Source organism: Eleutherodactylus coqui, chromosome 11 (assembly GCF_035609145.1).
Source record: "Eleutherodactylus coqui strain aEleCoq1 chromosome 11, aEleCoq1.hap1, whole genome shotgun sequence".
NCBI classification, from domain to species: domain Eukaryota; kingdom Metazoa; phylum Chordata; class Amphibia; order Anura; family Eleutherodactylidae; genus Eleutherodactylus; species Eleutherodactylus coqui.
In genome coordinates this window covers 49190382-49214976 of record NC_089847.1, presented here as the reverse complement: position 1 = coordinate 49214976, position 24595 = coordinate 49190382, and the positions used below count along the sequence as shown (strand labels likewise).

The following is a 24595-nucleotide window of genomic DNA, read 5'->3' as shown; positions in this document are numbered from 1 at the left end:
CATCGAGCGTTGCATTGATTGGTTCTCGAGCGCAGTGTCCCATCTAATCAGAGCAATTGCTTGCTGGAGGCAGGGTTTACAAACCCCGTTACCACCAAGCGATGATCTTTTAGCGGCTGAGAACTGCAAGGAAGCCTGCCGGAACTGTGGAGACCAGCGGGAGGGACCCGGACGGCGCCTGCTAGGCAAGTATTATGCCTCTTTTTGGGTTGGAATTATATATATATATATATATATATATATATATATATATATATATATATATAATTTTTTTTTTGCCCTCGGAAAAACATGGTAGTGGAAAATATTCTGTAGGCTGGGAAGACTATGGTCCAAGCACTATTTCTGTTAATATCCTGACACGTAACTCTTGCATTCATGAAATACATCTCCAGTGACCCAGCTAGAAGTTCAGAAGGTTCCCATTTGACGACTTACCTGACGCTGCAGTAGACTTGGGGAAAGTTACAAGACTGGCCTCTGAAGCATTCTGGAGATCTTGCAGTCGAGCCAAATACTGCTGCTGCCCCATTCCTTCTTCACTGTCCAGCGGCCGCTTCTGAGGTATCCCTTGTTTCTGAAATGTCAATTTCAAGCCGCCTTCCTGAAAAGGGAACGGGTCTATGTTATCAGAAGGCTACACAAAAGGCGGCATCATATCATCCATCCATCATATTAATCCCTGTGACAAAACCTCAAGCTGGAAGCTCCACAATACTCCACAGATAACAAGCAGGAAGCAAGGACTTCTCCAAACACAAGTGTTACTCCCCCTCGCCTCTTCATATCACCCTACCACTACACACTTCACAACCAGTTTTAGGTTACGCTACCAATTCTTTCAGTTAGGACTGAGAGGTTCTCCAGTTTTATGTAAATACAATGGTAGATAAAAACACTGCTTCCTGTCAGTGAACAGAAGCATTCTTGTTTACACCCAGAGCCTGAGAAAAAACCTGATTATGTCCAATTCCTATGTGTCCATAGCTTGTTAAAGGGATTGCACCCAAATCAGAAGTTATCCCCTATCCACAGGACAGGGAATAGTTTGTTGATCAGCGTGGGATCTCACCGCTGAGACCTTCCCCGATCCCAAAAATGGGGGGCCCGTTTCCTATATCCTTCTCAATGTGGACTTAATGGAGAGCGGCATTCTATTTATTTCCAATGTAACTTTCAGAGATGGCTGAGTGGCAAGCACTCTGTTATTTCCGTCAGCCCCATTGAAATGAGTGGAGTGCCAACCGCACGTGCTCAGCCTGCGCTCCATTCATTCTGACGTCCCTGTGGGGGGTAAAGCAACCCTGTAGTGACAGGCAGAGGGGAACACTAGTCTCCTATTCTGGATCTCAGCGGTGAGACCCCCACCAATCAGCAAGTTATCCCATACTATGGATAGGGGATAACTTGTGATTTTGGTGCAACCCCTTTAGGAGTACCCGCGCTTTGTCTTGTACTGGAGTCAAACTGTGTTCACCAGGGGCGATTTACCTGTACGAGTTCCGTCCGATTCCAAGGTGGACAGAACTGGTACGAGAAAAGAACTCATTCCTTTGAATGGGTTAATTCATACAAGTGAGTTTTCTCTCTGACCAATAGGCTGAGTTGGAAAACTCGCTGCGTGGGTACCACATGTAAAAAGAACCAGGGGGCGCAGAGCGGAAAAAAACACGTGAAAAAAAACACGCAAGAAAGAAAACTGCACGAAAATGGTATCTAAAATGGTCAGTCTTTGAATAGTCGAAATCACAGTCGCCCGTGTAATTACAGCCTAAGCTACACTTGTCAGGAAAGGTTTTCACTCTCTGGATGTAAACATGGCAGCAAGCAGAGATCTTAAAAATGTTAAGGAATTAAAACTAAATATTTGCTTATTTTACCTTTAATTATACAATTAAGTAGCCAGAAAACACCTCCTAAATAGCGCTGGTGCCCACGCCATCACCAGGTGTTTTCTGGTGCCACTCATGCTTGTACAAGGCCTTACCACAAACACCAGGGGCCTTTAGAATGGAGCGGCCACTTAAGGAAGGCTTTGGAATTGGGATGAGCACCCCAACTTAGGACAAGCATGCTGCAGTCTTCTTCACTTGCGTACCTCCACACAGCGAATACACGTTAATGTCAATGGATCCATGAAAATCAATGTGCTTTCAATGACTCCATTCACCACGTATCACGTGGGCGTGATATGTGGTCAAATCACGGTTGTGTGAATGAGCCCTTAGCCTTGGAGCTCAACTTCTCTCATTCCCACCTATGGGAGGCAAGCAGCCGGATAACCATTGGGTGGTTCCTACTTTTAACCCTTGTGTTACTGACCTAGGTAAAACCAATCCTTGATTGTAGTGGAATCAAGGATGGCAGAATCTTGAGCCATCTGCACCTACTTGTCAGTGGGTGGACTTGGTATCATTTTTTATTTAAGCTGGCACTACTTTGTTTCCCCCTACTACTGTATGTAAGGTATAATCAGAGTATCTGGGTATAACATGGGTGCTATACAGCATGCACTCCCTGGACAGCCTTCACTGAAGGATTCCTGCTTGTTAATTAGTAAAACACAGGTCACTGCAAAGCATGTGGATGCGCACGCCAAAAATAGTCAGAACAGCCAAATGTAGGAAAGGAAAACACACAAAAAACATTTTTTTTAACTTGAGCCAGTGCAATAAAAAAGCACCTTACGAAAGCACAAAATTACCAGCAGATCCAAAAGAGCTGGAGAAGTAGCCTTAATTTTTGCATTTTATATATTAATATTTGGCAAGTCCAAAGCGCAATGAGCTTAAAATTGGCAAAAAAAAAAAAATCTGCAAGATCCGCCTTGAAAAATAGGTGTTAAATAGGAAGAAAGAGCAGCCAGCCAATCTGAGAATGAGCATGCTGCACACAGCAACCAGGTCCCAGGGCAAGAAAAAAGGAAAAATAAACATACGTCATTGATTTTCACTGTAAACTCCTTTTCTTGTACATGCTTCTTCACCTTTGACATCTGCTGCGGCTGGCTGTTTTCTTCCTTGATGGCAGCACACGTGGGCGGCTGTGTTCCTGGGTCATTGTACTCGGTGGCGGCCCCAGGACTATCTAGTAGTTTGGTGGTATAGAAGGACGCCACACTGGTGCCATCATAGTTCCTTCGGGTAGTGGGCCATTTTCCTTTCAATACTACCTGGCAGATGCTGTCCAGCCTGTTGATTATCACCCGGTCCTGCAAGAAGAATGGCTGTTAGCATAGAAGTTAGTCAAAGTACAAATACCCGCAAGCCAAATACCCAAAGCATGGTGGTCACGCTCTGACAGGTCACCCTGTGGAGGGGGTAACGTGATCACCTATTGGAAATGGTGTAGGTAGTTTGTGTGAGGCCAGCCGTGCCGTGTGCATATCCCTTGCAATGACAAGCATACTTGCTGCGTGCCAACCAATCCCCATACACTATCTTTGGCGTAATACGTGCATGCTGCCATTTTTTTGCATGCGTATTTCCTGCGGCTCCTGCGAGCGGCACAATTAAGGTGTATGGGAGATTGCTACTGCATAATATATGCGCAAAAACTGTGCGGGTAATATGCGATGAGCATATGGCAGTGTGAGCCCATCGTAATGACCCATTCACATTAGTGTTATGTATCAGTTTTTAAAAGAGTCGTTATAAAATTAACCCCTTAAGGACCAGATACTTTTAGGGATTTTACCCATGTGGTGGTTTAACTGCCCTATTTTTTTTCCTTTTGCTACCAAAATTATTTTTGCTGCGTTTTTTTTTCTGGTGACATATAGGGAAATTTTTTAAAAATATCTTTTTCACTGACTTTTTTTTCATGTTTTTTTAGTTTTATTGGGGGTAAAAAGTTTTAAAAATAAACTTTTTTTTAACATTTGCAGATGCGGCTAGGTTGCGGCAAATCCGCAACAGAAAAACCACAATAAATACGCGGTAAATACGCCCTGTGTGAACCCAGCCTTATAGTTATTTTTTAAAAATTAGTATCTTTATGCTCAAATAAAGTATGGGAATGGGTTCTTCATGCTCTTTCGGGCGTTTTGATATATAATGTGTATGGTTTTGGATTACAGGACGCATACGGCGACGGTTTGGGGTTATTTTTTTTTTTATGTATACTGTATATTTTTATTTTATTCTTACTATCTATGTCCCCATGATATCATACAAGACCTCTAGGGGACATTCACACATCTTTTTTTTTAGTTTCTTAATTTGAAACTTTCCCACTGTAGCATCCATAGGAGCCCCAGAGAGAACATCCCCTGTAGTGACATTAGTCACTGGCAGAGCTGATCAGGGTCTGCTATGACCCTGCAGCTCTGCTGTAGCACGGGATCCCGGCGGTCATGTGACTGGCGGCTCGTGTAGTGGAAGTTATACTTCCACTTTCACTCTTTAGTACATAGTGCTCATTGAGCGCTGTGTACTCAAGAAAGGAGAAGACAGAAAGGGTTAAAAAACCCCTCCTGTCTTCTCCTCCCAATTATCTGCTGTTACTAACAGCTGACAACCTGATATGCTTCTCATCGATTGCAGAAGCTGGAGGCTTTAAACCCCTACACCCTGTATTGACATTAGTCCTAGTGAAAGCTGATCTGGCGTCTGCTAAAACCATGCAGCTCTGTGAGGGTTAGCCAGTGATCATGTGATCCCATGCAGGAAAGGACATTGCCGCTTCCTGCATTCTTAACATAGCGCTTATTGAGTGCTATATAGTCTGTAAAAGAGAAGGCAGAAGAGGCTAAAAAACGATTTTACCTTCTCTTTCAGGTCTGCAGCGATGTCTGACAGCCGAGCATCTGACCTACTCTTGATCGATTGCTTTAATCCCACACCGTATTTTTACTATGGTGGAGGAGTAAAGCCCAGGACCACGCACCTTATAGTCATAGCGCTTGGTCCTTAGGGGGTTCATCTTATTAATTTATAACTTATCACTTGAAGACCTTTTAGAAGACTACAGGCTACATTTTTGGTTTATTATCTACCACTTTATACCAGTCCAAGAACACTTCCACTACCCGTACCTCTGTAACAGCAGTGTAATATATCAGTCACCTTAGGCCAATGGGCGGCAGCAGCAAACATGTATCCTCCTGGTAACAGATAGTTGGAGTTTGGGGTTCCATTATCTAGCTGGAAGCTGTCCTGAGTTTCGTCCTGCAGCGTGCTCATAGAGGCCACACTCTCCTCGTCATAGGCCTTCACGTGGGCCACCAGCTCTGTAGGGAAAGCAATACAATGAGAACGGCCAGCACTGGATCAACAGGGCAAACAAAAACTACAGAAATTGTCATTCAACTTTAACCTTTAAAATCCCTATCCCGTATCTGTAGGATCTATCCCATAAATGTATGATCTACAGGCGTCTGACTACTGGGACCCTCAGGCCTCATGTCCACAGAATAATTGTCATTTAAAATCCGCAGCGTTTTTCCCGCACGTGGATCCGCGCCCCATAGGGATGCATTGGACACCCGCAGGTAGTTAAATACCTGTGGATGTCATTTTCCCTTCAGGCGCGGATTGCGTGTGCGGGAAAAATAGCAACATGCTCCATTTTCGTGCGGGTCTCCCGCAGGCTTCTATTTAAGCCTATGGAAGCCGTCCAGATCCGCGGAACACCCGTACCTGAATTAAAACTTACCTATCCAGACGCTGCGGATCTTCCCTCCGTCGCGGACGGATCTTCTTTCTTCGGCCCGGCGGATGTGCCTGGCGTGTGCGCGCGGCACGCTGCCGGCGCGCCAAGCACATCCGCCGGGCTGAAGAAAGAAGATCCGGCCGCGACGGAGGGAAGATCCGCAGCGTCCGGACAGGTAAGTTTAATCTTATTTTCAGCCTCATGTCCCCGGGAAAGGAGGGACCCGCTGGGGGATTCTGCATGGAGAATCCACGACGGGCCTTATTTTCCCCGTGGACATGAGGCCTCAATGGTCATAAAACCTGCGCTACCTGTCAACAGGGGACAAGTGGTCGGCACATAGTAACCCATGCAGAGCACTGTCAACAGGAGCCAAATGTGTAAGCGCCGCCGTCCCTCCATTTATATGATTGGTGGGGTCTGAGAAGTCAACCCCTTCACGGATGATACATTATAGCTAAAGATGAGCGAGCATACTCGCTAAGGACAATTACTCGAGCGAGTATTGTACTTAGTGAGTACCTGCCCGCTCGGAAGAAAAGATTCGTGTGCCGGCGCGGGTGAGCGGTGAGTTGCAGGAGTGAGCAGGGGGGAGCGGGAAGGGGGGGAGAGAGATATCTCCCCTTCGTTCCCCCCTGCTCTCCCCCGCCGCTCCCCAAATGTTTTCTTCCGAGCGGGCAGGTACTCACTAAGGACAATTAGTCGTATCTCTAATTATAGCATTTCCTAGGAAAAAAATAGGCAAATTTGGCTACTTTCACATTTTTCATTTTCTTGCTCCACTATGGGAATCCCCCGTCTTGTGATGGAACCAAACAGCATCAAACGGACCTCACTGACTATAACGGGGGTCACTTTAGTTTCTGCTCAGCTGCCCAGCATTTTACTGGACAAAGAAGTCCTGCATGCAGGACTTTTCTTCCAGTATTTTGTGCCAAATCGGCGACAGAACTGCCAAACGGAGTTAGCAGCGCAAATGTGAGAGCAGCCTTTCTGACTTAAGCACAAATGTACTTTCTTCACAACGTTGTTGCAGTTAACCCTTTGCTTCGGGTTGGGGCTGCAGGTTGCACATAACTAGCGGTGAGCTGCACAATGCGCTGACGGCGAACAACCCGCAAGAGATAATTTCACTTCTCATCTCGAATAGCTGGAGAGAAGAGAGATATCCGTTTCCCCTTACTACAGACAGCAGACATCAGTCCCAACACGATCAATTATAGAGAAGTCCTAATGTTATACCATCTGCCATTTATCTCCTGTATTAACCCTTTCCAATCCGATTTCCCTCCCCAGCTCTTATTTATTTTGGGTGGGAAAGCGCTTTGTGGATTACTTGGAATTATTCAACAAAAACACATAAAATAATGCATGATTTTATTGGAAATTTAATGAAACTTATATGTGAGTTATGAGTGTTTCACGTCAGGAAGATCATTTGCAATAATCCTAAAAATATACGTATATTAATATAATATGCATCTATACTAAAAGACTCTATTCATTTCTCAGATTGGAAAGGGTTAAAGGGTAATGCCCACTAATGTACATGCAACGTATGAGAACAGTTGATATTTTTTTAGTTTGTTTGCTTCAATGTACAGAACCAAGACCTTGCAGTTGCATCTCAGTCAGGTCCTCATGACAACACTTCTTGTTCTGCGCTCTGGACTTGTTCAAACCTATTATAGGGTCATTATGTGGATCCAACTCGCCATCCACGTAAACGTCCTCCAGACTGGCTTGTATAGTGGTAGTTACTGTATATTTGTATACATATGGATTTGGATTCACACAATGCCCCTATGAGCAAGGCCAAAGGATAGACAAGAAATATATTTGTGGCAGTAGAAGCGCACATCTGTTCTGTAACTCGTATTCACGCAGGCAATTTTTAAGTGCGAGTCATTTGAATGGGTAAATTCACACATGCGATTTTTCACTCAGTTCAATAGTCAACCAGTACTCCAAACGTCCTCCTTTTGAGCCATTTGTAAAACTTTCCAAAGGTTTTATTTGTTCATGGGTTCTTACCCAGCAGGGTGGTTACTCACTATTTTGCACTTTTAGAGAGGTGGAGACATATATATCGATCACCTCTTTTACGCTGCCAGAAACAAGTCCACACTGGCACCGTAGTGATTATTACATAGGTGCAGGGGAGAGTTCTGTAGGCTATTGTCAGCACCTTTAGGGCTCCAGCACACTTGCGTTTTTTTCACGCGATATCGCTGCTTTTTTTTTCACGCAATTGTCAATGGGACTTTCTAATGTTAAAATCGCACCAACTTGCAAAGCTTTTTTAACATTAGAAAGTCCCATTGACAATTGCGTGAAAAAAAAGCAGCGATATCGCTTGAAAAAAAAAGCCAGCTATAACACATGAAAAAAACGCAAGTGTGCAGGAGCCCTTATTGTAGGAGCTCAAGATAGTACATAGCCTACCGCTAGTGTATATGCACGTGGGGGATGCAATTTTCTTGCATCAGCTTCACTTGATACATGTTTGTTGGTCTTTTGCTACTGGTCCTAAAAAAACATATATAAAGTTTTTAAATTGTATTTAATGAAGGTTATATTTTAAAGGGATCCTCTCCCGTGACACCGGAACAATAGTCCTATTTTTTGTGAGATTCTTTATAGAAGAATCGCCCATTATGATGCCATGCAATAGCGATCAGTTATTAAAGCAGGAAGCGAAAAGCAGTGAAAAATACGCAGGAAAAAAACATAGCAAAAGTTAGAAAAATCACATGGAAAACAGTCAAATTTTCCATGACCAGAATCGTACTTGCCCATATGAATAAAGCCTTAAAGCGCTACTAAAAGTGGGTATCCCACCAAAAACATCTATAGGACAAGTGATGTGTTCTCTGAGGGTCCAATCGTTGGTACCCTCAAGAATCATTCGAATGGCACAATCCAAGTTCTCCTAGTGAAAGGAGCAGTGGTCATGCATACACACAGCTGCTCCGTTCACTAGGGGGCGCCATTCTTACGATCCTGTGTGTCCAAGGGATCACACCCCAGCGATCACATATTTACTGCTTATCCTGTGCACAGTGTAATGGTCGGATAACCTTTTTTAAGGTGGTTTCACATGGGACAACTATCGTTGATCGATGCTTAATAGAGCGAATGTAAGCAACAGTTATTTCATGAAACTTCTACCACCAACCAGGTGATGAGTGAGAATTCATTCACTAGTCGCTTAGTTTCAGGTGAAAATATTAAGTGGTTGATTAATTATTGCCCGATGTAAACGGGCAAACATTGTTTTTCCAACAACTAGCCAACAACTTTGCAAGGAGGTAAGCGCTTGTTCAGTGTGCACCTCCCACCAAATACTAATTGGCCACAGTAGCGAGTGTTCACTCAAAGACCACATACTCTATGTATGTGCATTCTGTAACCAATGAGCATTTATTGGAGAGGGGTCGAAATTTCAAATACATGCCGGCAAAGAATCTCACGTGTTCTAACCAGTCGAAGAACGATATTTCCGATCCGGTAAATCTCCCCCCCACCAACAATTCATTGTGAAACTGAGCAACAAATCACTCAAAGAAGAGTCATCCGTAAGCTTACCGACCAACTATTCAGATGATAGTTGACCTGTGTAAAAACACCCTAACTGAGCCCAGAAATAAGCCATTGACCCGTTTTTCAAGCACATCGGAGGATCATTCGTATTTTTTCTGGTAATTACACTCTAAGACGGGACTGGAAAAACAATGCATCATAATTAAAAACTGGAAATAAAAAAGAGTAACTATGAAGCTCAGAATAGCAACTTTCGAGCCTTGTACGTACCGCATTTTTGTCCATCCCCATCATCACTGTCACTGTCCTCAGATGAAGACGATGAAGATGAAGAAGAGGAAGAAGACGACGAGGATGATGATGAACATGAAGAGGAAGAGGAGGAAGAAGAGCTGGATCCTGAGCGAGAGCAAGAGGAGGACGACGAAGATGATGAAGAGGAAGATCTGGATGAGCAAGAAGATCGATTCGTGTCAGAATCAGAGTCCGAACTGGAGGCTGACCCTCGCTTGCCGGTTCTCGGCTTCTTGGAAGTTAGATTGGGTGTTAGCGGCTCAGTCCTCGCTGCTACCATACGCCTGTCTGTCTCAGGCTTACCAACTGGCTTATGCTCTCCAGGGAGAGACAATGGGCCATTAGCAAGACTTACTGCCTCCAACTTTAGTTTCACAGACTCTACAGCCGGTAAAAGAGTTTCATCCTTTCCTTCTTCATCTTTCACTTTGACCTCTTCATTGGGGCTGCCTTTTAGATCTTGAGTCCGAGACTGAGGAGTAAGAGGGGATGCAGATAATAGCAGCTGGCTTTGTGGTGCTGAGAGTGGAGTAGAAGGGGTCCCTTTATTCTGGTTATAATTTTTCTGAGATGCCATAAAAGAAAGTTCTGGATCCCGCAGAATGTGATAATCTGTTCTGCTTACACCATGCTTAGCAGCTCCGATTAACAAATCCCTATCATGGTTACCGCATTCCCACCACACTGGTAAATCTGGGTTTGGCTGGCAGAGCTTAAGGCGCTCAAACAGCTGCGGGTGGTGGATCGCCTGCTCGCGAATCTTTCTCAGAAGCTCAATACGATACAAGGTTCTGGAAGCTCTCTCTTCTGTGATTGGCTGGATGGAGATGGATGAGTCCGCAAGGTCTGCTTAAATAAAACAGCTGTGTTAGTTATATTATTCCCTAAAAGCAAGAATTTCCAGAAAAACAGTAATTTAAAAATCAATACAAAATAAGTAAAATATTCAACTTTTGGATAATATAATGGTTTAATTTAACTCATTTGTGAACCTGTCATCACCTTTGAGTCCTATAAAGTACAATATGGGGCTCACAGGTAGGAGAATAGGGAGTCCAGGGAGCAGTGTTTCACACTCACCAAGTCCTGCACTGTGTCACGGTGAAGTTGGCACACAGAGTACCACTCTTGTCAGACAGCTCTGTGCAATGCTCTGCCATTCATCTCTATGGAAGAGAGTGCGCACAGAGTGGTCTGCAAAGTCACTGTGCAGGAATGGGGCATCTAGTGAGTACGAAACACAGTCTGGAATTCCCTTTCCTCACCGTTGAGCTCATAACAGTGTATGTGGCTCAAAGGTGATGACAGTTTCCTTCTATATAGGGTTCGTCACGCGATAAAATCAGTAAAGCCATGGAGCAGACTCTCTTTAAGGATTGTCCAGGCATTCTCTTCTTCCAACCTGACATGAGGCATGGAGATAAGCAACAGCACGCGGTCTCCATTCTAATTTACACGACCCATAAGTCATGCTCTCTGGTCCTTTGATGGTTGCTTTAGCATGCAATTATTCCTCTGTACACGTGATGTCAGATTGGGTGGTACAGTATGCCTGGACAACCCATTTAACTCTGCTCATTTATAAGGCCCTGTTATCAGAGGTAACAGACAGGATATTACTAAAACACAAGTTGTACAGGATTTAGAAAAGTCCTCAGAAAACTCCTAGTACCCACCTTCTTTAGAAGGCAATCGACACACCCTTCGGCACATTGCTATAAAGGCATAAAGGTACTTCTCAAGGCTCTCGTCTGTCTTCTTATGGAGTCTTGCCATAGCTCGAAACTTGGTCCAATCAAACTGTCCCCTTCCTGGATCAAACACAACTCCGAAAGTGGAAACTACGCGGTAAAAGTCAGCTTCCTCCCTTCGAGTCCATCTGTACGAGAATGTATGTACAATGAAGAAAGGATAAGGTAACCACATAACTTCTCACACGGATTACTCTTTGGATCACTTTAGTAACACTGGGGTGACTCAGAGGCTAAAGGGATCCTCCAGCTACAGAAAACTTCCAAGATGTTAGAGGGAATTTACTTAGAGTACGCAGCCTGCATTTTCTCAGGAGGGTCTTGATGCACAGACCCCCACTAGAAACATCTGAAATTTATCAAACACAATTTAGGAAATATTTAATATTTATATATCCTTGTGCTGTAATGAACTTGGCCTGCCTGACCAATTAAAAACTTCTCTGTGTTGCATCCGCAAAAAAATATGAGATCTTTGTACATACTGTAAAAACTTTTTCTTGCCTCATTCATTGGGGCACACAGCTTGGACCAGGGGTATAGCTACTGCCACTAGAAGGTGGACACGGAGCAGAAAAAGTGTTCACTCCTCCTATCAGCTATACCCCTCCTGCAGGCACCAAGCTCGTCAGTTTGTATGCAAGCAGTAGGAGCTGAAAAGGAGGATATTAAAAAAAGGTACAACAGGTAGTGTAACATATAAACCATTAAGAATTAAAACATAACACAGTGAAGAACTCAGAGGAAAACGCTCCAACAAGGAGGGAGATAGCAAACAATTCTCAAAATAGAAAAAAACTGGGTGGGTGCAGTGTTCCCCAATGAACACAACAAGAAAAAAATTTTATGGCAAGTATAAAAAATCTCATATTTTTGTCCGTGTCATTGGAAAACACAGCTTAGACCGTTTGGTTGTTCTAGAGCAGTCCCCCAGGGGTGGGAAAAATATGTAAAAAGACATGCAGTCAGTTATATGGCTGTCTGTAAAATGCGCTGACGGAGAGAGGAGTCAGTGAATGTCAAATTGTGAACCTTGTAAAATTTTGTAAATGTGTGTAAAGAGGTCCACATGGATCTGAATGGCAGAAGCGCCATTACACACTGCCCGAATCAAATGTGCATTAATGTGAAGGGAGGATCTCTGCCCTTTGCACAGTATGCTTCTACCACTGCTGACCTGATCCAACGTGAAATGATCACCTCATAAGCCACGAATCTGCAGGGTACAAAGATGGTAGTACAATGTCCTCATTGATGTGGAATGATGCTACCACCCTCGGTCAGAAGGAAGCTACAGGAACAACTTGTCCTGGTGTACTACAGTGAAGAGAGGCTTGGCTGACAGAGCTGCGAGCTCTGAGACTCAGTGAATGGAGGTGACAGTCACCAAAAGCGCCACGTGGACGTGATTGAGGTTAAGGTCCTATGGTGGAATTGGCGAACGATAGGAAGGAGCTGTATGGGTAACTCCCTGTATGAAGGTGTGAACAGCTGCTTTCGACACTAAAGAGTGATAGAAAAGAATGGACAGGGCTAATACTTGTCCTTTCAGGGAGCTGAGGCCCAAGCCCATGTCTAGACCTGCCTGGAGAAAAGAGTAGCCAAGAAAGGGAAAAACACATGGGGTGAAAACCACGCTGTTCACACCAGAGGAAGAAAGCTTTCCACACTTGGTTGCAATCCCAAGAGGAGGAGGATTTCCTAGCTTTCATCATGGTCTTGATGACAGGTTCAATAAGACCCTAATATGTGAGCCTGTGGACAGGGACGCCAGGAGGGTTGGGGTCTGAAGGAAGGCTTCTTTCAGGGTGTTTTCCTTGGTATCCGTGGTACGCTGAGTGGAGCACTGAAAGGAATTAAATTGAGGGCGCCTCTTCTGATGTTGGGCTAGACCTGTTCTGAGGTAGGTGGGAAATCTTACCACCCGTGGTTACGAAACAATCCTGTCTTGCTGAGCGTTGAAGAGGCAGAAACCTACAAGTGGAAGTCCAGCTAAGGACCTTTTAGACGCTGCATCAGCGTCCTTTGTGTTGCTATAAAGGCCACCAAAGTTTGAGCTACTAGTCTGGCCACATCCAGGGAGGCCTTGCAGAGGTATTTGCCTGCATGGCCAATTTGTTGCGCAGTATTTGTGAGTTCTTCTGGGAAAGAACCAGAGAGAATACTGTGGCACAATTGCTTAGCCTACTCAGAAGTAGCCCTGCTGACCTTAGAAGCAAAGGGAGGTCATAGGGCAGAACCTACCACCTCAAAAGACGTTTTGGCCAGTGATTCTAGTTTCTTATTGCTGGTGTCCGCAAAAGAAGAGGAGTCCGCCATAAGCAGAGTGGTGTGTTTTGCCATGCCTGACATTGTAAGGTCTACCGACGGAGATAATGCCCATTTCTTTATGGACTCCTCCGGAAAGGGGTACATAATGTCTAAGTGCTTCTGTTTAGTGAAACGTTTGGCAGGGAGATTCCATTCCTTGGTCAAGACGTCTTTAAATTCCTTATGGGAAGGAAAGGCCTAAGGGGAACGTCTTGTGGATGCTTCTGGCTCCAGATCTTTTACCTGCAGGGTGTCCTTTACTGCAGTTATCAAACTATAGTTTGAACGATTGTTCCTCGTTCAGATCTAATTTAGAGAGAGACTCAGACACCTCCCCACGTCCCACGGGGGAGTGGCGACTAAGGATTGTTGCAAATGAGATGGCCTACTACGCTTACTGGTTCTTCCACGGGAGAGGCCATGGGCTAGGGAACAGGTGATGGGAAGACCTATCAACAATAGTCTTGGAACCTTTAGTGAGGTCCAGGGCTGAACGAAACAGAGAGTATGCTGATTCCTTGTCAGTGGTCGATGGGGTTGTAGCTGGGAGGGGGCCGGTAGGCAGATCGTTGGGAACCTGTGTCAATGGGAGGTGATCAGCGCAGAGTGGTTCAGACCGCATGCATGAAAGTTTGGTACAACGTCCAAAGAATGCAAAAGGTGTGACTCTGACTCCAGCCTGTCTGGAGCATTCTGCCCTAGGGTCAGACATGGTGACCAGGCCCAATTTGCTTGCTGCTATGGGTGCAATGGGGAGGGCACCCGGATATATACTAGGGTCCTCTTGATATGCAGTCTAATGCTCTTCCGCCTCCTGAAGAAGGAGCACAAGTGAAAAGGAGCGAGCCACCAGGCAGAGCTTACCCTACTCTGTGCTGGTCGTCCCAGGCCTTGCTGCTGTGAGAAGAAGATCCACAAGAGGTATCACAGGTCTCAGTCGAGGAGAGGATGCCGAGATCAGGAGGAAAAGGACATGAAGAAAAGGGCCAGAGAGCGGGCTTTAAGCCCTGGGAAGCGCAAGAATCAATGGGAGCGCCGGAATTGGGCCCCCAGAGCAGTGATTGGAGGATTCTCCCACAAGCAAATGTTCCCTGTAGGGGCACCCTAATAGGCTGAAGAGAGCCCGTGAGCCCACTCCTAAAAGTATAACCACCAATCGGGTGACTAAAAGAGTAGGTCGCCCCCTAAGGTCCGAGTAATATTACTGCTGACAACCTGTCCCCAGGGAGGACCGAGTGGAGGTCCTGCATTGCCTGCAGTGAACAAAGTTCTGCTGGGGTAGGAGGGAGAGAGGTTTCTGTCTAGCCCCCAGCAGCAGGCACCCGAGGGAGAAAGTAGTAAAGAGGCACCGATGGGGTAACAGTCCCCCATTGGTGTAAAATAAAAAGAAAATACGCAGTGGAGCACCAGGAAGGGAGCGCTGAAGAGGGGATAAACTGAGAAGGAGAGCCTCGAGCAGGTATGATGGGGGTTGTAGTAGAGGCCTTATCAGGAGAGGTGGGCAGACTCCCATCCAGTGGGTGAGAGGTTAGGAGTGAGGAGGTGGAGAATACTTACCTCAAAGTGAAGTATACTCACCCATCCATAGATTGACTCCTATACTCCAGCAGCCTGCACCCTAGCGCTTGCCTACTCTTTGTGGAGGGAGGGTGCAAGCTACGACTGGCTGTTCACAGTCAAAATGGTGTAAGACTGTATCTCCTTTTCGAATGAGGGGTGGGCATACAATAGGGTGGTTGACTCCATGATGTGAGCCCTCCTTGGTAGAGCATCCAGGGAGAGTCTAGTGCCTGCATTGTATTCTCAAAAGCAGTCGTAAAAAAGGAGCGAAGACCGGTAACTGAGAGGCAACTAAAACGGATTAGCTTGGTGCCTGCAGGAGGGGTATAGTTGGTAGGAGAAGCTAACACTTTTTTTGCTTAGTGTCCGCCTCCTAGTGGTGGTAGCTATACCCACGGTCCAAGCTGTGTCCCCCAGTAACATGGACTAGAAGGGGTATTTGTCCATCAGTTAGCAGTTCTATATGGCATCCGTATGTCCATTTTTTTGTAAAAACTCTTGCATGTAATCTGTTTTCACATCCTCAAAAAAACAGAAACAGGCTCCAGTCCTTTTATTGCCATCTCTTAGTAAAAGACCTGTGAAATATGGATAGCACACAGATGGTGTCTACGTGCTGTCTCTATTGAAAAGAATGAGGAAAATCGGATCAGGATAGGGCATGCTCCGATTTCTTACACATAATCCATGTGAAAATAATGGATGTGTGAATTGACACTTGACACTTCTTTGGGTTTGTGTGCTGTCCGAGCCTGGTCCATTGTAGACTTGGACAGCACACGGACCAAAAGTATACTCATGTGAATTAACTCTTGGTTTGCTTCCCTGGCCTCTGTACTTGTGCATTACTACTCTGATCCATTAGGTCCCTGACTACTACCGAATTATCCTGTGTACTGCAGACTTGTTTCTGCTGCATGGTTTACCAAACCCTGGCTTACCCGATTGCTCCCCTGACCTTAGTCTACTAACCTTTGTTGTCGTTCAATCTTTGCAGCTACTTTTGGATTCAGAGAAACATCTTCATAAGGTGTTTGCGTCACAGTTGCATGAACGGGAAACATGTGCGGGATTTGTTGAACCTGCCTAAATTTCGAAGTACGCTGGAATGTTGTTATAAGTCGTCGGAGGCGGGTGGTTAGTGCCGACTGTGTAGGCCAGTAGACTTTGTCTCCTTCAAGCACCTGTCCATCTGGTTAAACATGAAAAATTAGGGATTTACATATATTTGTAAATCATAGCAAGAATAAAAGATTGAAGTGAAGCTCCAGCTTCACCATCATCTCTAATTACACATTGTAGAATTACATTAATAGCTATGGACCAAGTGGCTTTATATGATGGAAAAACTGCAGCAAAACAGTCCAATTTTAAAAATGACAGCATACAGAACAGGGTCATGTATTTAATTTCACGACATATTCCTGTTTTTAAACCTAAGTCACAGGGAATCACACTTGGAAACTACTTCACACCCAAGTACTTGACCTAACCAGTATTCCAAGGCAAGGCCTACAATATGTTCCTAAAAGTGTCAACGGGGTGGAGCTTCTCTTTAGGAAGTTGAGTTGATGGCTATTTTGGTTAGTTTTTGCCATTAGCGTTAGTATAAATAAAGACAGGAATTTCTTACCTCCATCTGCTATAACCAGGTCACCGGGGGAGGATGCATCATCCTGCAGCGAGGGCATAAGATAACATCCAATGAAATAAAGGTCACATTTCAATACCATCCTGTTAAAATGGATCTGTCCTATTGCACACATTGCACTACCTGCTGGCAGCTGCTTTCTGATCAAAAACTGCACTGACGTGGGGTTTTATTGCAAATTGGCGCAGTCTTGAATGCTTTTTAATTGGATGCATTTCCAATAAAGCTGGATATTGGCGTAGTGTAGACATTGCATTGCAGATGCTGCATGTGGCCTTAATCTATAAATTCCTTGTACTCTATAGAGGTATTCCCATCTCAAGCATTTATGACATATACACAGGACTTGTTATAAACCCCTGATAAGTGGGACTGCTACCTCTAGGACCCCCCACCTACAGGGAGAGCGTGCGCCCCCCGACTCTCATTTTCCAATGCAAAGTGGCCACTTGCAAGCTGCTCTCTCTGCTTTTGTCTATGGAAGTTACAGGAAGAGTCAAGTGTAGCATGATTGTCTGGGGATATGGCAATATCACTAGGGGATAAGCAGCAGGACAGATGGACAGGAATCCTTGTAACTGCACAATTCAAACATTTAGCTTTCTTACTTCCATATCATCTTTAAATAGGGCAGGGGCAGGCTTGTACTCCGGATCTTCAACATCGCTGTCGAGAACAAAAGGATTGACCATTATTAGGACATGGGCTTTCAGTGATAGGCTTACTGCAGTAACTGTCGTGGGTCCTGTAACCTACCCATCCATGTAATCATTGGCTCTCTGTTCTGCTGCAACAGCTTTTTCATCTGGCTTTCCAGCTCGTTCAAGAAAACAAAAAGCCGGATCTGCTCGGATTGTGTTGTATTTTTCATACCCTGAGAGGAAACGAACAATGTTTCCGTAAATAAATAACAGCGCTGTTTTCTGCCACTGTTACATAAACCATCGCTGTCTGCATAATCAAAAAGGTTGTTTAAAATGAAAGTGGCAAATGTTACAAAAGTGAGTGGTGATGCTAGCAGTATGGCACGGGGCTACTAAGGCTACTGATTGGCTGCAGCGGTTACATAAAGCCATGGTACATCATTGCTGGCAGCCTGTAAATAAAGACCTGCAGGGAACCGACAGGATATCTGCACAGGATCGGTACAGTTTTAAGAGATAATGCTTTTTGTACTTGATTTATAACATTTTCAACACCTTTTAAACAGCTGGATTCTATGGAATTCCTCAACACAAACACATAAAAATGACCCGTCATGATGGTTTTATTAGCAGTTTTTTGAAAATTAAGCATGAGTTATGAGTGTTTCACATTGAGAAGATCATTTGTAATAATCCTGTAAATATATGTATATTGATATAACATACATCTATATAATAAAACTATTAGTTTTTAATTCCTCTAACGATCGATAGTCATTAGAGAAATTAGAAATGAATAAAGTATGCAGGACAGAGCTCCGATGTCAATGGATGTTCTAGACATGTATACAATACTATGCAAAACAGCGCTGCTCTGACATCGGACCCTGTTCTGCATATGTATATTACACTTGACAGGACAGTTCTCTGATGTAGGAGTTGTGCTGTCCTGCATAGTGTAATATTCATATGCAGAACAGCCTCCGCCATCAGAGCTGCACTGTCCTGCATAGTGTAATATATATATGCTGAACAGCCTCTGACTTCGGAGCGCTGTCCTGCCTAGTGTAAGAAACAAGTCAAACCTCACTCAATATGCAGGGAAATCAGATGAGGTCCAACACGGCATTAGAAAGGGTTAAATGAAGTAGCAAATAGAAAAAAGATACACAAAGGACCACATTTGTTCTTTATCAACCTCTCACAATTGAGTTAAACCTTGGTGTTGGTGGGTGCACATACCAAACCTCAAGAGCTTTCTCTACTCACCATGCTTGTACACTCCAATTAAAAGTGACTTGTCCGCATCTGCATCCCACCAATCCACTGGTAATTCAGAGTGATCGGGCTCAGGAATCCATAAATCAATTTCACTAAAAAGCAAACAAAAATGACATAAGGACTCTATATATTAACCCCTTAGTGACGGAGCTTTTTTGCTTTTTTCCATTTTTGTTTTTTCCTACTCCCTTTTAAAAAATCGTAGCTCCTTTATTTATCCATCGTCGTCGCTGTATGAGGGCTTGTTTTTTGCGGGACGAGTTGTATTTTTTAATGGCACTATTTATTATGGTACCATTTATCCATCGTCGTCGCTGTATGAGGGCTTGTTTTTTGCGGGACGAGTTGAATTTTTTAATGGCACTATTTATTATGGTACCATATAATTTACTGAAAAACTTTTTAAAAATTCTTAGCAGAGAGAAATGGAAAAAACCCCGACATTCCACCATCTTTCGGTGCGTCCTGTTTCTACGGCGCACAAACTGCAACAAAAACGACCTGATATTTTTATTCTATGGGTCAGTACGATTACTACGATACCAAACTTATATAGTATTTTTTTTGCTGTAGTACTTGTATTTTTTTTAAAGATATTTAATTTTTTTCAATTATTTTCTGCCGTCATTTTGTGCGCGCAATAACTTTTTTATTTTTTTGTCGACGTAGTTGTGCAAGGGCTCATTTTTTGCGGGATGTCCTGTAGTTTCCGATAGTATCAATTTGGAATACATACGACTTTTTGATCGCTTTTTATTGCATTTTTTCTGGAAGACAGGGTAACTAAAAAAGTGTAATTCTGGCGTTCTTTATTTTTTTTTTTTGGACGACGTTCACCTTGCAGGAAAAATAATGCACTACTTTGATAGATCGGACTTTTACGGACGCGGCGATACCAAATACATATTTTTATTTTATGATTTAGATTTTTTAGTAATTGATATGGCAAAAGGGGGGTGATTTAAACTTTTATAACTTTTTTTTTTTTTACAATTTAAAAAACTTTATTGATCTTTTTCTTACTTTACTTTGAAGACTTTAACATGCGATGCTTTGATCGCTCCTGCAGTATGACGTAATGCTATAGCATTACGTCATACTGCTTTTTTACAGGCAGTCTTTCAAGCCACCCTGTTAGGCCCCCCAGCTGCCATGACACCTGCACAGCTCCCCCGATCTCACCGCGGGGGGGCCGTGCGGGACCCCCAAACAGCGTTCGGGGGATTTAAATGCCGCTGTCAGAATTGACAGCGGCATTTAAAGGGTTAATAGCCGCGATTGGCCGAACAGTGCGGCTATTGCCCGCGGGTGTCAGCTGTAATAAACAGCTGACGCCCGCGCTGTATGGAGGGAGATAGCGGCTCTACCTCCCTCCATACACGTCCTGCAACAGCAGGACGTAGTTTTACGATAGCGCCGTCACTAAGGGGTTAATAATACTATTAAGAAAATCACTTTGCAGAATGCAACACTGGGAGAGGTTCATACGGTGAGCCTTGCCTATTTGTAGCATGCCGAGGAATCTGCACACAGATTAGCCCCAACCCCAATGTGCGTGTGGCTGCCCACCCCGGCTTTAGCAGTTTCTGTATGGAAACCTCGCCAAGAAATGACATGGTGCTTCTAATTTTTCTGCACTGCAGATTTCAAATCAGCACTGCATAAACTTTGCAGCTGATATCCATGCAGACAATCCGCCACGTGAATATGCCATAAGAAAGAAAATATACGAGAAAACAGTTACCTGGCATCCACTCCTTCCAGAACTCTCTTGCTGTGGGCCCCAATTACTTCTTGCTTGAGATAGTACAACATTCTCACTCTGAGCAACACCCTGAAAGGAGCACATTAGACCGTAAGAAGAAGAAATGGCTTGAGAAGTCTACTGGTAATTCCAGAAAACTGACATTCTAAATATACAATGGAATGTTTGGACCAATGAATGATAGTGAAGCAGACTCTTACTTGTTGCAGTGATGTTTTAAGTGCTTTTTATACCCGTCGTCTTGTAGAAGATGTTCTGGGTTATATTTACGCAACCAATCGGCCTTGTGGATGTCAAAAGTGCTAGCCTGAGTCTTCACCTTCTTCCCCTTGCGGCCTCGTGGCACTGGAGCAGATAAACCTAAAACAGAGTGCATACACGAATATAAAATAAGGAAACCAATGCAGATCTGTACTTGTAGTATATCCTAGTTAGTGGTTGTCGTGAAGAGAGAATACTGTAAGCAGAGAGGATGTTGGGAAGAGTTAGGTCTGTAGCCTGCAGACTCGTAAAAGGGCCTCTGGAGTATATTATGAGCTGAGACTCAGGATCAGCACAAAAGAAAATATATAATCAAAATACTAACGACCGCCTGTCCGTCCGTGAGTGAGTTACATGCTCATGATGTCATCACAGATCCTTCATCCCGAGTAAGTTACATGCTCCACCCCTGATCACATGACTTTGATGTCATCACAGGTCCTGGTAGCACACGGCTACTGTCCAGCTAGGTGTTTGTTAGTATTCCATAGCAACTGAGGCCGCAGGGGGTTTGTAGGGGATGTAGTCCACTCTTAATCTGCAAAGGGATGAAGAAGCTGTGATGATGTCACCATAATGTGATCAGGGGAGGAGCATGTAACTCACTCAGGATGAAGGACCTGTCATGTCACTGTCATGTGATCAGGGGCGGAGCATGACTGATTTCATCACGGGTCCTCTATTCCAAGTGCTGTGCTGCTTGTGATCCTGTTGTATGGGATGAAGAATGTATGTAGCTATGCTGTATGTGATGTACATGTATTAGAGCTGTGTATGTAACGTGCATGTAGCAGAGTTGTGTGGCACATTGTGCCACCAGATACACTGGTACTATAATTTCCTAATAATACTACTATATACAAATGCAACACATTTTACCTTCCTTGCGATATCATGTCGCAGGACTTTGTCTAATCTTAATCCATTAAAAAGGTACTGTTCTCTTATCCTAACACAACAAAATCCATTGTAAAGTAATTCGAATTGTAAATAAGCCAACTTGATAGCACAGCACACCATGAAATGCCGTTGCATTATGGCCCTTTTACACGGTCTGAGTTGTTAAAACTACTGCATGAGTGCTGACGTCACCGCTAAGGTAGTCAGCATTTGTGCAGAGCGTTTAGACTGAAAGAAATTATTGGCTTCTCACTTACGCTTCATCACAACGAGAAGCCAGTGATCCAGCGAATGAATAGTGAGCGATTTTTTGCATTTACACTGAACAATTATCGCTTAAATTCGTTACGTCTAAATGGGCCTTAAAGTGTGGTTTTTCCACAAAGCGAGAAATCGTTCACCCGAGCTAACGAGCAAACAATGATGCCACAGTTTGCTCATTCACTGGGGGGAGTCAGTTTAAACACACAGATACATTATTTATTTTTATTTTTTAAACATGATCGCTCAGCCGTTCCCTGTACCTGTGAATGAGAACGACTAAACAATCGTGTTTAAACCGAACGATACTGAACAAGCCAACGATGATCTTTAGGCTTGCATAAAATAAATGATGAACGATAAGTGAACACACTATCAGTCAACGTTCAATTTGAACGATCCAGCAATTTTTTGAGCGATAATCATCCAGTGTAAAAACACAAAGTCAGGCTAAAGAAAGTCCCATCTTTTAGACAGTCTGTAATACGCTGGCCGATCCAGCCTGGTATGGTCCAGTCCATACACCAGCCAATATTACACACACACACACATATATACAAGTGAAAGGACAGTAAACTGATGATCCCATTGTGGACACTTCATATGACAGCAGCTTGCATGGTTTGGTGTCAAGTCCAAAGGGGCTCATACACCTTCAAGAGCCATTGGCTAAACGCTTGTTTGGCTGAACGCTAATTCTCCCGAGCCCCCCACATACATGTACACTTGCGTTGACCAAGTATTCAAGTGACTTCATGGAGACAGTTTAGAAAGTCACCGCCAAACTCTCCAAGGATTGGATGATGAAATTCCATATTTCCGATCCTCCTTCCCCGCAACATCATGTCTGGGGAAAGTCAGGAGGCCACCATACATATTCGACAATCGGCTGGTTCACCGAAATTGACACATTTGGATAACTAATGTATTTAGGGGCCTCTAATTTCCAATCCTAATGGCTACAACAGCACTGCTTGACACCTACCTTGTGGATGCCGCAGGGTCATGATAGAGGGAATTATATTTAGGAACGTTACGATTAAAGATCTACTTCCTCTGGAAAACCTGGCAGCCAAAGTCATTCCCATGACATACAATATTTCAGTTATGTATAATTTTGTAAAGCATAAGGACATGTAATCTTCAAATACATAACATAAAGACAAAACGTCTCTATATCCTTAAAAGAGGTTTAGATGACAGGATTAAAGTTTACATTCTTCGTCAATATGTAATATTTCCAATTTCCAGATAAGCATGGATCAAACATCCAACACAAAACGTCCAGAATTTCAACACTACTCCAAGGGTTTAACATAGATTTTATGGTTAACCTGTGACTTAATGCAAACATAATTAATTTTTGTAAAATTCTCTTTTTAGTATCTCAGAACCAGTGCAGAAAAATGTAAGGCCATACACATACCGAGATGGTTCTGCAGCTCCCGTGTCCTCCCGTCCTCCGTTGGAGTGATGAGGTCCCAGATGAAGCTCTTGATCTTCTCATCTCCTCTGTAGTGCACTAGGCAGTAAGCCAGCAATGCTCGGCAGATTATTTCCACGTCCTGCTCATTAAGCTGTCTCTTGAATCGGCCGTGTGATAATATGTCTCGCCACCTTCCCCACCTACAATGGATGACAGACAACAGATGTCCAATACAATATTGCAATGTTTATTTCATTCTAGGATACATTAACTCCATCCTGCTTCTTACCCGTAAACCAGAAGATTCTTTTCGACTCGGAAGCATTCCGTTCTACCATATCCATTTAACCGGTCATAGGGTCTTCGCAGCTTAGGCTTATCATCTCCTTCACTTTCTGCTTCCGAAAGCTCCGCAAGTTCATCTTTGGTGGCACTAAAAGGTCGGGTTTGCTTACGAATCCTTGGTGTATCAATGACCAGGCTGTTCTGCAGGTGGATGTAAAGCATGGCCGAGCTCTGAATACAATGCTTGGACAGTAACATTCAACTAAATGTTTTTTAACTGTGTAGATTGATAAAAAATGAACTGATTTCTCTTGTTTACATATAGGTTTCAGTTTACTATTTAACCTCTCAGTGACCAAGCCTGTTTGTGCTTTAGTGACGGAGCCAAACTTTGGAAATCTGGTATGTGTCACCTTAACATAGAATAACTCTGTAAAGGTTTTCGGACATTGTGTTGTTTTTTTTGCCACATATTATAATTCATTTAGGTGGTAAAAATAGACCGATGGAATTTGCGTATATTTATTAAAAGTACCAAAATTGTGGAGAATTTTTTACAAATTGTCATTTTTTCATATTTTCAACTGCAATATGTCAAATATGTGCAAACATACTGTACAAAGTTTTGATTAAATACATATTTCCATCTGTTAACTTTATTCTAGAAGCACACTTAAAAAGCTTTACGTTTTTCTATGCAATATAGGAGACGTGTAAAATTTAACATTTAATTAAATTTCATATATTTTAAAGACATTTTTCTAAAAGTGCAAATGAAAATGAGCATGTGCACCAGAATTGATACCTCCTGTCTGCCCTGTGTTCAGAAAAATGCCCATTGTGGCCCTAATCTTATGTCTGAATGCATACCAGGGCCCAAAAAGGAAAGGAGCAGCCGGTGGCTTTCAGAACAGACATTTTGCTTGTGTGCCCTTGAGATGCCAAAATGATGGAAATCCCCCACAAATTACCCCATTTAGAAAACTAGGGGTGGACAAGCACTACACTATT

General features: G+C 43.6%; 1 protein-coding gene across 9 annotated transcripts in view; it reads right to left on the bottom strand.

Annotated features, from left to right (window-relative positions):
* Window positions 1–24595, bottom strand: part of CHD9 (chromodomain helicase DNA binding protein 9) — a 179781-nt gene that overhangs the window by 10471 nt on the left and 144715 nt on the right. For 5 of the 9 annotated variants that reach the window (XM_066584027.1, XM_066584029.1, XM_066584033.1 and 2 more), the window contains 14 exons: window positions 23589–23785; window positions 23300–23499; window positions 20652–20811; window positions 20431–20520; window positions 18675–18778; window positions 17518–17635; window positions 17370–17427; window positions 16744–16786; window positions 16083–16302; window positions 11166–11368; window positions 9466–10338; window positions 5067–5230; window positions 2939–3211; window positions 439–604 (listed from right to left, as the gene is read on the bottom strand). In XM_066584027.1, coding sequence (XP_066440124.1) covers window positions 439–604; window positions 2939–3211; window positions 5067–5230; window positions 9466–10338; window positions 11166–11368; window positions 16083–16302; window positions 16744–16786; window positions 17370–17427; window positions 17518–17635; window positions 18675–18778; window positions 20431–20520; window positions 20652–20811; window positions 23300–23499; window positions 23589–23785 — 2869 coding nt within the window. The remainder of the gene's footprint in view (window positions 1–438; window positions 605–2938; window positions 3212–5066; window positions 5231–9465; window positions 10339–11165; window positions 11369–16082; window positions 16303–16743; window positions 16787–17369; window positions 17428–17517; window positions 17636–18674; window positions 18779–20430; window positions 20521–20651; window positions 20812–23299; window positions 23500–23588; window positions 23786–24595) is intronic. The other 4 variants (XM_066584028.1, XM_066584030.1, XM_066584031.1 and 1 more) reach the window with 3 other exon arrangements.